The 12,005-nt window shown below is 31.6% G+C and overlaps 2 protein-coding genes across 2 annotated transcripts; one reads left to right on the top strand and one right to left on the bottom strand.

The window, feature by feature from the left end:
- Positions 1 to 16: 16 nt before the first annotated feature.
- LOC143342227 (phospholipid-transporting ATPase ABCA3) lies at positions 17 to 8,484 on the bottom strand. Its single transcript, XM_076765891.1, has 25 exons — positions 8,170 to 8,484; positions 7,370 to 8,012; positions 6,981 to 7,270; positions 6,740 to 6,898; positions 6,412 to 6,652; positions 6,173 to 6,340; positions 5,898 to 6,085; positions 5,656 to 5,820; positions 5,224 to 5,332; positions 5,007 to 5,161; positions 4,776 to 4,937; positions 4,614 to 4,685; positions 4,397 to 4,535; positions 4,089 to 4,326; positions 3,846 to 4,005; positions 3,567 to 3,783; positions 2,976 to 3,494; positions 2,730 to 2,855; positions 2,432 to 2,650; positions 2,075 to 2,347; positions 1,689 to 1,990; positions 1,347 to 1,494; positions 1,063 to 1,273; positions 772 to 985; positions 17 to 688 (listed from the first exon to the last, which is right to left on the bottom strand). Exons 2-25 carry the CDS (start codon positions 7,680 to 7,682, stop codon positions 473 to 475), a joined length of 5,004 nt encoding a protein of 1,667 aa, XP_076622006.1. The 5' UTR covers positions 7,683 to 8,012; positions 8,170 to 8,484; the 3' UTR covers positions 17 to 472.
- A 422-nt stretch (positions 8,485 to 8,906) lies between these two features.
- Mi (cyclin E-interacting protein minus) lies at positions 8,907 to 11,860 on the top strand. Its single transcript, XM_076765907.1, has 5 exons — positions 8,907 to 9,195; positions 9,819 to 10,605; positions 10,690 to 10,965; positions 11,051 to 11,561; positions 11,634 to 11,860. Exons 2-5 carry the CDS (start codon positions 9,827 to 9,829, stop codon positions 11,856 to 11,858), a joined length of 1,791 nt encoding a protein of 596 aa, XP_076622022.1. The 5' UTR covers positions 8,907 to 9,195; positions 9,819 to 9,826; the 3' UTR covers positions 11,859 to 11,860.
- The last annotated feature ends 145 nt before the right edge of the window (positions 11,861 to 12,005 follow it).

Below are 12,005 nucleotides of genomic sequence, written 5' to 3' on the forward strand. Positions count from 1 at the left end.
ACATAAGAATATATCGTTTATGTAACTTTTTTTATTTATACAAACCAAGAGTGTTTTATTTAAATCCTCGTTTTCCTTCCCTGTAAAGTATTTGAAAATGTTACAAAATACTGTTCGAACGTCGAAGCTTCGTAACATCGTTGTTTTCGAATCTATCTAGGAACAATCGAGCTAGAACTAAACTTTATTTATAGACAACGATGTAACATAATTTATAGCTTAATTCACAATATATTATTAAAGATAAATTATATTACATTTATATATAATATAGAATATTTTAAAGCTGAGAATGTATACAATTGTCGTGACAATTTCACATATAAATATTCCATAAATATACAGCACAATAGGATTTATGCATACTTAATTTAATACTTTTGTAAATCGATGCATTGAAAACCGTTACAAGGATAACTCAACACACAACATCGTAATACCATCAATGGTAAGTTTATCGCTATAATATTATTTATACAATTGCTGACGGATCAGTTGTATCTACTACAGGCTCCTCGCGATACGTCAAGTTATTTCCCCTGGCAAACTGAATGAATAGCTGCTCTAACGTTGCCGACAAAACGGCGTAATCCTCGACGCAACTGAATCGACCTTTCAGATCGTTCATCGTGTTATACATTTTCTCCCACGTTGTTCCAGTATCGTTTACGTGATACGCAAGAAATCCCTACGAAACAAAGAACGAAATATCATTAATAATAACTTCGATTGTGCATCTACAAATGTTTCTCAACTATTCTGAATGGTTACCAAATTCTCATCTCTGATTTCGCACGATAGAGAAGTTTCCATGATTCTCTTTATAGTCTTAGTATCGTCATCCGATCGATTCGGTTGCAATTTAATGATTATATCGTAACCGGCACCAAATCGTTGCTTCAATTCTTGGCTGGCACCGATGCATACCAATTGACCTTTCACCATAATGACTAGTCTGTTGCATAAAGCTTCGCATTCTTCCATACTGTACAATTTTTATTTTGTATAAATCAGAATACAATAGCTTTCTAATAATATGTATTACCAAGTCAAGTGAAATACCTATGGGAAGTAAGTATAATGGCTTGTCCCATTGCCTGACAGGACTGAAGTATATTCCACAGAGACCTCCTAGCCGCAGGATCGACGCCTGTGGTTGGTTCATCCAACAGAACAAGAGTTGGATTTCCAATAAGTGCCATCGCAATATTCAAGCGTCTTTTATTTCCTCCGCTGTAAGTACCGCTTGGTTGAAACATACAAGCGTTTAAATCTGAAACGGTCAACGTGTCCATAAATTCTGCGCGACAGTTCTCCGTGACAAACCAAACACATGCTCGGCTTACTGAGTCGATTGATCCACTTATTAACCTCCAAATCCACTTTCGATTTGGGTATGCCGCGCAGTAAAGCGAACAATCGCAGGTGATCAAATGTATTCAAGGAATTGAGCATCGTGTCAGTTTGTGGACAGTATCCCATTTGAGCAAGATACTATGGAAAAGATATAAAATATAAAAATATTAGAGACTATTTATGTAAAATAGTGAGAAGAATCGACGTATCGTATTTACACCGCTGCACTACAAAAAACCCATTACGAAATTGAACTCTTTCCTGCATTTATGGTTCTAGCATAAAAGGAACGATCTATAATTAGTGAACATTTAAAAATGATTATACGTTACATTTCTCTTGTCGAGTCTAATATTTGATTTTCCCAAATACATGGTACCGCTGTTCGGTATTTCTTCACCAGTCAACATTCTAAAAGTGGTACTTTTCCCAGCGCCATTGACACCAAGCAATCCAAAGCATTCGCGTTGCTTCACTCGAAAACTGATTTCTTGTACCGCCATTAATTTTCCATAATATTTGCTCAATTCATAAACCAAGAACAGAGTGTCGTTTTTGTCATCTGAATTTTCTGAGAAATTTATGTCCACGGCAGAACTCGTTTTGTCTTTGTTTTCTTTTCTGCTAAGAGTACCTAGAGGTTAAGTTATATTAATATTAAATGTTTTTTCAAAAGAAGTTTAAAGAAATGAATTTAATTTTTTATCATTTTTTTTACTTTGGTTGTTCAATTTCCTGATTTCCGATGCCACAGCATTCTTCTCTGCCTGTACTTGTTCATCCTGTATATCACATGCATTCCTCAAATTTTGACCAAACATCTTAATGTATAATTTGTCAAATAATCTCTCTTCCAAAATAATAAGCAGAGTGAAATACGCTAATGGCGTGATAGATAAATATATAATGCATTCCATCAAGTTCATATCGTTGTCGTTTTGAGAAAAATAAGGAAGTTGCTTCTTACAAATTCCATCTGCGCATTCCAAACCTACAAAATTATTGATCTTTAATAATGCTGTGCAATATCGAAAAAATAAACTTATTAAAATATATATTGGCAATGTACTCATACCACAACAAACATCCCGGTAACCAAGACAAACTACATCCAGTAGTCGATTTGGTAATTGACGACATCTTGCGTTTTGTATAGCCACGTTAAAAAAGGCCAATTGACCATGGAATAAGCTCACGTGTGGTATTAACCGGAATAATCTCTTTTGAATTATGTATAGAATGTTCAAATTTGTAAAACTGTGAATTACCTCGTGTAAGAGATACTGTATCAGAACTAAAACACGACAATTATTATTATTAAGAATCCTTGAAATATTCCAAATATATGAAATACATAATGAGAAGTGAATTACCAAGTCCAACAGGTACAAGACTTAACAAAGTTACTACAGAATTTCTTGATTTATTCACAAAGCTGAAGATATAAGTTACCAATAAAGAGTTGATACCAAAGAGCATCAACAATAATATCATTGTCACTGAAAACGAATTAAGAATGTAGAAAATTTGCTAAATTCGGCGATTTTTAAGCTATACATGTCCTGCTTCGTATAATCTATAAAAAAGATTAATCGTTAAATAACAGTTTATTGTCTTACGTATTTCTATCTTGTAGTACAAGCGAATATCCAAGATAACATCCATGATATAGAATCCTAGTACGATAGTAAGTACAGATATCGTAAGTATTATGAAATCAAATGTGAACATGGTGCACCAATACGATATAGATGTAACTCCTGTCATTCTTTGGAGCTGTTTCATTTTAGTTTCTGTTTCTTGAAAGGGATGGATAATGAAAAGTGCTACAGTGGGGAAGAAAAAGCAGCAGAATAACAATACTTTTGACAATGATTCTATTTCTGGCATGTCTGGTGTCATTGAAGAAAGACTGTTTGGTAACTGCTGACTTGAAACATGAATGGAATATTCGTTACCAGCGACACTTTTGATCAATACATTCGATAAAAGATTTATAATTATTGGTACACCGTGAATTGAATTGCCAGAATAAAAACCATTAGCATACAAAACTCCGTCAGATATATTGAATTCTGCGGAGACAATATAGTTATTACGGTACGTAGCAATATCCTGAAGAGAGCGATCCAATAAAGCTGAAAAACGGTTATATTTCGTGGTAATATCTAATGATTTTACAACAATTAGCCATTAATTACTATATTTACCATGTGTAACACTGATATTTTGTGCCACTTCTTCGGCAGAGCCACCAAAATCTGACACTAAATTTTTGAAGTTCATACCAAAAGTTTTATTATCACTTGAATATAGAGCTTTGGAATGCCTATACATACTAAGCTCTAATGGAAATATATTTGTCGAATCATTAGGCGAATTATAACTTAAACTCATTAGTATGACTGATAAAATTGGTAAAAATATCTAAAAGAATTATTATGGTATGTAAATTATAAAATCTTAGATCTAAGAGTAATAACACTTACTGTTAGCAACGTATTAGTTAAGTTTTTCTTAGTATAGGTAAATTTCTTTTGATACAATGCCAAAATTGACTGTACACATAAATTCCATCCTTCTATTTTTTGCGATAATGGAGAAAATAATTCGTTTAGGTGTTTTCCATTGTCTTCTTTTTTGATGACTCTAAATCGTAAAATAATTAATAAATCATTTTTTGATCGAGTCATGTTGTTAAGTAACGATAAAATAGATAGCGAGTAATATACTTTAAAAACACTTCTTCCAAGGTAATAAGTGAAACACTGATTCCTGTAATTCCCAATTTCTTTTTCTGGTTTTCCACTTTGTCCAGAGATTGCGGTAAAGTTTCCGAATTTGGTACACTTAATACAATCTTCTCACTATCTACGCTTACTTGCTGCGTTCTAGGATCAAACTTATTTATGACTTTGTCTGAATTACACCATGATTTAGTTGACAATGTAACTTCTATATGACCATAACCTAAATCATATCATATTATATAATTACACGCTGATATTACACGCTATATTTAAGTAAAGAATTCACTAACCGTATTGTTTTTTTAAAAACAATGATGTGCCATAACATTTTAACTTGCCACCATGAACAATAGCAATTCTATCCCCAAGTATGTCAGCTTCCTCCATATTGTGTGTACTAATCAAAATTGTTTTTTTCCCTCTTACTTTCTATACAAAATTTAATAACATATTCAAAATTTCATATAAATTAGTTATTATCTATACTAACTACTACTAGCTACTTACTAGTATGATGTCCCATATGTCTCTTCTAGTTTCAGGATCCATTCCTGATGTTGGCTCATCCAAGATTATAGTCTAGATAAAATATCATTGAAATAAATTATTTAATGATGTATTTTTCTTATAAACAAAACAAATTTACATTAATCCCAATAAATCGCTTACACTGGCATCACCAACAAGAGCCATTCCAAGACACAGTCTTCTCTTTTGTCCTCCAGACAATGTGTCTGGAAGAACATTCCTTTTATCAAATAATTTTAATTTGTTAAGCAAAACATTAACATGCTCTTTGATTTCTTTCCTCGTTTTATTTTCACCTTTCAACTAAAATATCATATACATTTTTATGTGCTATCTATGTACAGTTTTATTTAATCTTATTAAATCACTTACGCGACCAAAGAATTCTAATTGCTCAAATACATTCAAATCTGGAAAAATCATATTCTCCTGAGGGCATAATCCCAGATCATTTCGAATGGAATCCAAGTGTTTTTTAATATTTTTACCATTTATAATAACATTCCCTTCAGTTGCACTTATAACACCTATTGAAAAGTGCATAATCAGAAACACAAATATATTTTCTTGATTATTAAAAAATCTGTACCTGTTATGATAGACATAAGCGTAGTTTTTCCAGCACCATTATGTCCCAATAAGGCCGTTATTTGTCCTTTATACAAATTCATTGAAATACCTTTTAAAGCTTGAACTCTCTATTGTAAAATAATTATAAGTACATTAATTGAAATTTCAGAGTTTATAATAGTTAATCAAACAAACATAAAAAGAATTTGTCTGTTTAACCCCTTGCACTACGCTGAAATTCTCTTGATCGGAACGAGTCCTAATATCAGAACTTGAAACACGATATATCGATCGATGGAATATCGATATTTACGAGTTCGACTCGTGATATTCATGTTTTGTTGAAATATCAATTAGTTCAAGTTTGGCCTAAAATTTTCATCACGCGTCAAACTCGTGAAAATAGTGCAAAGGGTTAAAATTTAAGTATCAGTATATATCTGAAACGTACTGATTTTCGTAAACAACCAGTTGTATATGTTTTTTTAAGATTGTGTATCTGTATTCCGGGAGTAAGCGCACCCTTTGAAACTGGTTCAAAATTATCATTATCTATTTCATCGTAATCAAAATCTTCCGTATCTTCGTCAAGATTCACCTTATTTTTCCTAATATACTGTAAAACTTATTTTTATTAGATGAATATTCCTATAAAGTATTCAAAGAAATATTGTGTAATATTAAAAAATTTACCTTTAGAAAATAAAGCAGATCTTTTCGTACTCCATATTTTCCTGGGAGTATAGCATTAACATATACTGCAAGAGAAAAATGTAGTAAAATGCCAATAATTGAAAAAATAAATATAAATCCAACACATCCAGTAGTGTTATATTGTGCATCTCCAGTAATAAACATGTTTGACCATTGTATACCGGTTACTAAAAATTCAATATATTTAATGCTTGATTACAATATGTATTACAATTAACGGATATTAATATAGTTACTAAAACATTGTTACCTACATTGGGATTCATATGAGTTTACCTCTTCAAAAAATCTATACAATAAAATGTTTGGAAACAATACCCCTAAATATGGTATTATAAAAAAAATTTGCTGTCTCATTAAATTCCCATGAAGTGTAAAAGAAGCAAAGTAAACAACTGACAATATTGTTGTCACGAAAAGTGCTATAAAATAATTGTATTATTAATCACAGTTGTTTTAAAACACGTGTATTTTATGCTGAAACGGAACTTACGTTTTGCAAAATATGCAGCAATATGCATACCGAACAATATTAAATGAGCAACATGTGTTGTAAGTACTAGCCAAAATATAAAAGTATTGCTATAATACAAGTATGGATCAACATTTCCAGAAAAAGTATTTTTAAATAGTAGAAGTATCGGTACAATATAAAAAATACTGAATAATATGCCAGTAATTAACCAACTTAATAAATTCTGATAGTGTCTTACTCCGTTCATCGCCATCAAAACCTGCATGTAATTATATGATATAAGGTGAAAAATCCTTCTTGCCTGATTTTAATATTACAACAATACTTTGTGTCATAAGCTACTAACATTTATACCAATGTATTTTTCCTTTGTTGCATAGCTCGTTTCTATACAAAGTGGAATTATAAAAGCAATTACTGCGAACATACACATTGTCAGTCTTAGTATTGTATCAGATTCGTCTACTTTCGTGTACGGTGGATAAGGCATTCTTTGTATCGACACCTAAAATACATATAAAAAATAGTATAAAGTATAACATAATGTGAAGAACGACAATTTAATTTAATACATTTGTATATTGTACCTTTGTATCAAGCGTAGAATGCGGTGCTGTGCGATTTATTAAAGATTCATCAACACACGTTTGTAATTGTACAAATGGTATGGCATTCATATATATAATATATGACGATAGATCTAATGCATTTTGGAACAGCATACTTGGAATTTTAAATGCATGTCTAATTTTATACCTTATATCATTTGTATCATATTGCTCAAAAACAAGACCTAAAACCATGGCAGTTGGTGATTCAGCTTGTAAAACTGTATAAGCCTTTATCATACTATCTTCAGATACAAATCCGTTAACCCCTATAAGAAATGAAAAAAGGAAGAATAGTGTGTTATATATTAAAACAGTAACAATGTGAAAAATACATAAAATCACAAATTATTAAATATAATAATTACTTTCAAATGTTAATTTCAAACATCTCCGTGCATTTTCTACAATTTTTTCTGTGTCCTCATTCTGAGGTACATAATATAAAAATGTAAAATCTCTGTTTATCTCCGTTAGCTCTTCTTTGGTTTCTATTGGATAATATGTACTTTCCTTAATTACATGTGGTGGTTGGACACTAAAATCTCTTACAGCTTGTATTAATACAAACAAGGCAATTGGTACCATACACTGTAGAAAGATTGCTGATTTCCAATGTCTTATTCGCACTATAAGATTTTTATACAAAAGCAACCTTAGAATTCTGAGTCTATTTGCCATTTTGATTCTTAATTGACTACTTTTCCTTAAACACTCAGCCCCAAATTCAAATCAATAACATGGCACACATGCTTCATACTTATAAACTGACATGTTATACGCTGCCATTGAAAGTTCATAAAAGAGCATAGAATAAATTATGAGAATTGATGTATGAATCAGCATATACTACAACAGAATACAATACATGTTAGCCATATAACCTTGACTAACAAATTATCATAAGAGGTACAATAAATTCATTTCTTCATAAAAACTTTGTTTAAATTTAATAAGAATTTCTTCGAATCATTTTCCTTTACATTTCAATGATTGTCATATTATGTTTCTCTAAAAAAAAAAATTATGTTTGTTATCAGTCAGATCGTAAAACAAGAATTTATGATAATAACCTAAAAATATATATATTCGCCTTCAAATAACTAATTTACAATGCACTTTAAATATTTTTACTCAAAAACGTATAAGAATGATTTAATCAAATTACCTAATCGTAATTCAAAATCACAAAAACACTGCATAGTACCTCATATATATTTGACAGATAGGTTATAATTTCATCATAAGCGGAAACAAACATATAAGTGTTAATTTTCTACAACAAACACTTTATAAAGCAACCGTTATCAGTTTATCTGCCTTGATAAAAATGTATTGTTGCTATCACATATAATTTTTAATCCTATACATACAAATGTCAAATATGTACCGTTATCAATCATAGTCATATGTATAGTAACTATAGCACCATTTTAAAATACAATACACCTGCCTATTATCGCTAATACGCAATATATTTAGTCACGTTTCGAATGACTGATAATTTTCTTGATAACTATTGCATAAATAATATTTTTTCCAGTATGAAACGTCAGTTAAATAACAGTCGATGTGTCAATGTTATGTTTTTAACGGTACTTTAAAAATACGAGTGAATGGGTAGGGTGGTGGTGGTGTAAACAAAAATAATGAGAATTTTATGTTTGAAATTTTTAATTATAAAACTATTTCGTATCATCGACTTTCCCACATCTTTCATTAATGTATTCAAATTTTCTTAAATCTTTTAAATATCTATTATAGAATCAAATTTGTTCAAAATGAAAAATTTCGTAAAAATAGTATTTGATTCTTTGGCTTGAAAAGATTTCGACTTTTACCAAATTCGAACAATAAAAGTAGTCGATACATGCATAACAAGTCATGTGGGAACTGTTTCGATGAAATATATGGGTATTACACAAATTTATACATGTTAAATGCCCAAAAAGATTAATCGAAGAAAAAAATACCACGTTTCGTCATAATAATATGTAACACACGAAAATCAGCCTTAAAGAGGGAGACGTGCTATCGTCAGTTGCATGACATACGGGAATTATTACGGATCAGTGTTACTGTTAGGTTTTGAGAGATGTTGTTTCTAGTATCCGCAAAGAAAAACAGATGAGTTTGGTTTCTGCCCGGTAAATTATCGTGGGGAAAATATTTTAATGTCGATAAACTAAAAGGCGTAAGTATATTTGAATTTATGTTATTTAATTTTAAAATGTATTGTACGACACTTCAGAGATACTCGATAAGCCTAAGAAAGCAACAGGCTTAGTCGTGTTTCCTAATGAGTGGCAATTATTTTTCTTTCATCAAATGATACGCAAGCAAATTATAGATATAAATTGTCGTATTCACATTGTTTTTTACGTGGACTTATTTGCAAGGTTAGATAACATTGTTCCTCGTAACGAACAGCTACGTTGTACGTTAGCTCACATACGGAACTGAGCATTACTTGAAATAAAAACATGCAAGGCATTATTTACTGAGCACTAACGTGTATTAAAATAAAGCAGTACGTCGAAAATAACGTAAAAACTGAAGAAATTAAATAGTTTTATTCAAATATATTTTATTTATAATTATTTTGGATTGTATTTATAACAGGAATAGATAAAATTATATTTGAGTGATAGATGACAAATAAAATATATTTTTGTAACGTTTTATATTAATTTTTGAGTTATACTAACTAATAACTTTGTTCAGAATCTTATATAAAATTTTGTACAAACAATAAACAAGCAAAATGAATTAGACTTTCCTACAAATTATTTTATTTTTAATTTTTACATTTTACAGACAATGCCATGGATTGCTGTTATTTCAACAGAAATGGAAGTCTTGCATCTGAAAATGAATGTACAGATGTACCTAGTCCAGAAATGTTTGACAGTGATAATGAAGAAGATAAGCAAAGCAATGAAACACTAACAAATGAAGTAGTGCCAGAAATAATTACCCCAGAGAAACCATCTCAGGCCGACTTGGTTGCTAAATCTGATTATAGTTTATTAGCCAAAATTAATACACTTTTAAGCGGTGTACCTCCACCACCTAAGCATACAATATGCAGAACTGATTGTGCAGAATTTCTGTTACGTATTTATGAAAATCACCACTTGTTTTGGACACCAGGTGTATTATCAGAGAAACAATTGCAACAAAGTATAAATCAGGAATCTTCAGAGCAACAGAAAGAAAACATTGGTACAAACAATTCTTACCAGCGTGCCAAAAGCACATCTAGAAATTTATCTACTGCTTTTGATGCTTGTGATCCACAATATCCAAGTAATGTTAGTAATAGTGTAGACACAACAGATGTTCAAAGTAACATTTGTGATGATAATTTTAGAATAGAACAAATAGTTCCTAGTGATAAAACTGATGCAGAAAATGAAAATAAAAGTACGACAAAAGTTTTAAATGCTGAACAGGTACAAGTACCACCAAGTGAAATAAAAGCAGAGCAAGTATCTTTTGCTTTTGAGCAAAAACAATTGCTTCTTTATTACACTATTAATGAAAAAGAAGCTGCTGCCTTGGCATGGCCTGAAGCATATCATCACAAATTTTATGGGATCCAGTAAGTACATTAATAGACAATGCCTTTTTACCTATCGTATCCCGTTAGAAATACTTTCATTACGCGTATTTTACGAAATTTTAGTTATAACAGAAATAGAGCAGTAGAAGAATTTGAAAACCTTACAATAAAATTATGTGAAAGATACATAGGAGTTGAGACTCAATCTACTTGCACTGTATGGTTTTCTAAGCAAGCACCTGGAAGTGCGAAAAAACGGAATCTTTTAGCTAAACGTGATAATGGTCAGAGTCCAGGAAAGAGATTAAGTCATTTGACGCGAAGACGAAGAACATTTTCTAGTGCAAATTTGCAAGGCTTAGCGCTCAACAATAAGAAACTACTAGTGTTAAATATTAAGTATGTAATCGAGTTTGGAATATAGCCTGTTCTAGATTTTATTAATGCGAAGATTAAAAATGTTTTTTTTTTTTTTTTAATCAAGAAAACCCACTATTAAGAAAGGCAAAAGTCCAAGAGGGAAGAGTCCACGTGGGAAAAGTCCGCGAGTCAAAAGCCCAAGAGGGACCCCCAGGAGTTCAACAAAAAAAAAAGTATCCCGCAGGCTCGTTTTAGACGGGCCTAGTCCGATAAAGTCAAAAATAGAAACGTCAAAGCGTGCCCTCTTTCAAAGTCCTCCTGATCGAGCTGGACCAAGCAAATTTACATCTGGATCGAATTCTCAAACCATTAAACGCACGCTATTTACGCAAGTAGCAAAGGAGAATAATTATGAAGTAATTAAAAAGATAGAAGAGTCGAGGAAAAGAAAGAACGAGGAGGAGTTGGAGGGTCCTCGATTCAAGTGGCCAAAGAGCTTGTCCTTTGACTGTCCTCACGAATTGCATAATAGTACAGTATCTACATGGGACCGGCACTCATCTAGTAACCTAATTGAAAAAAGTAATCAGTCTTTCGCCGAGGCAAGACACGAACTCAGTGACGCGCATAGAAAGGTAAACATTCTTAACTTTTTATTTCAATAACCATCTTTTATCACATGGTATAATGGATGTGTGACTTTTCAGAAATTACTATGGGCGGTAGCAGAAGCTTTACGAAGTAAAGGAATCGGCATGACTCACCCACAATTTAAGTGCTACGCAACAAATTTAGCGCGTACCATAAAGAAATATATGCCGGACCTTGAAAATAGGAATATTCCTCGCAAGCCAGGGAGTACAAGTGATCGTATGTTAAAACTAGCAACGCATCACGTTTTATACGTAATCGCGGCCGGGCCAACAGACTGACAATACTCATTGCTGCTAGAAGAAAAATTGACTGAACTTTACACAAAGTTCGTTATTTATCAACAAAACATAAATGCTCGAACACTGGCGCGTGCGCATGTCGATATGGCATTACGTACAAACAGTGAATTTTATTTAATTAAACAT

Source organism: Colletes latitarsis, chromosome 5, assembly GCF_051014445.1.
Source record: "Colletes latitarsis isolate SP2378_abdomen chromosome 5, iyColLati1, whole genome shotgun sequence".
NCBI classification, from domain to species: domain Eukaryota; kingdom Metazoa; phylum Arthropoda; class Insecta; order Hymenoptera; family Colletidae; genus Colletes; species Colletes latitarsis.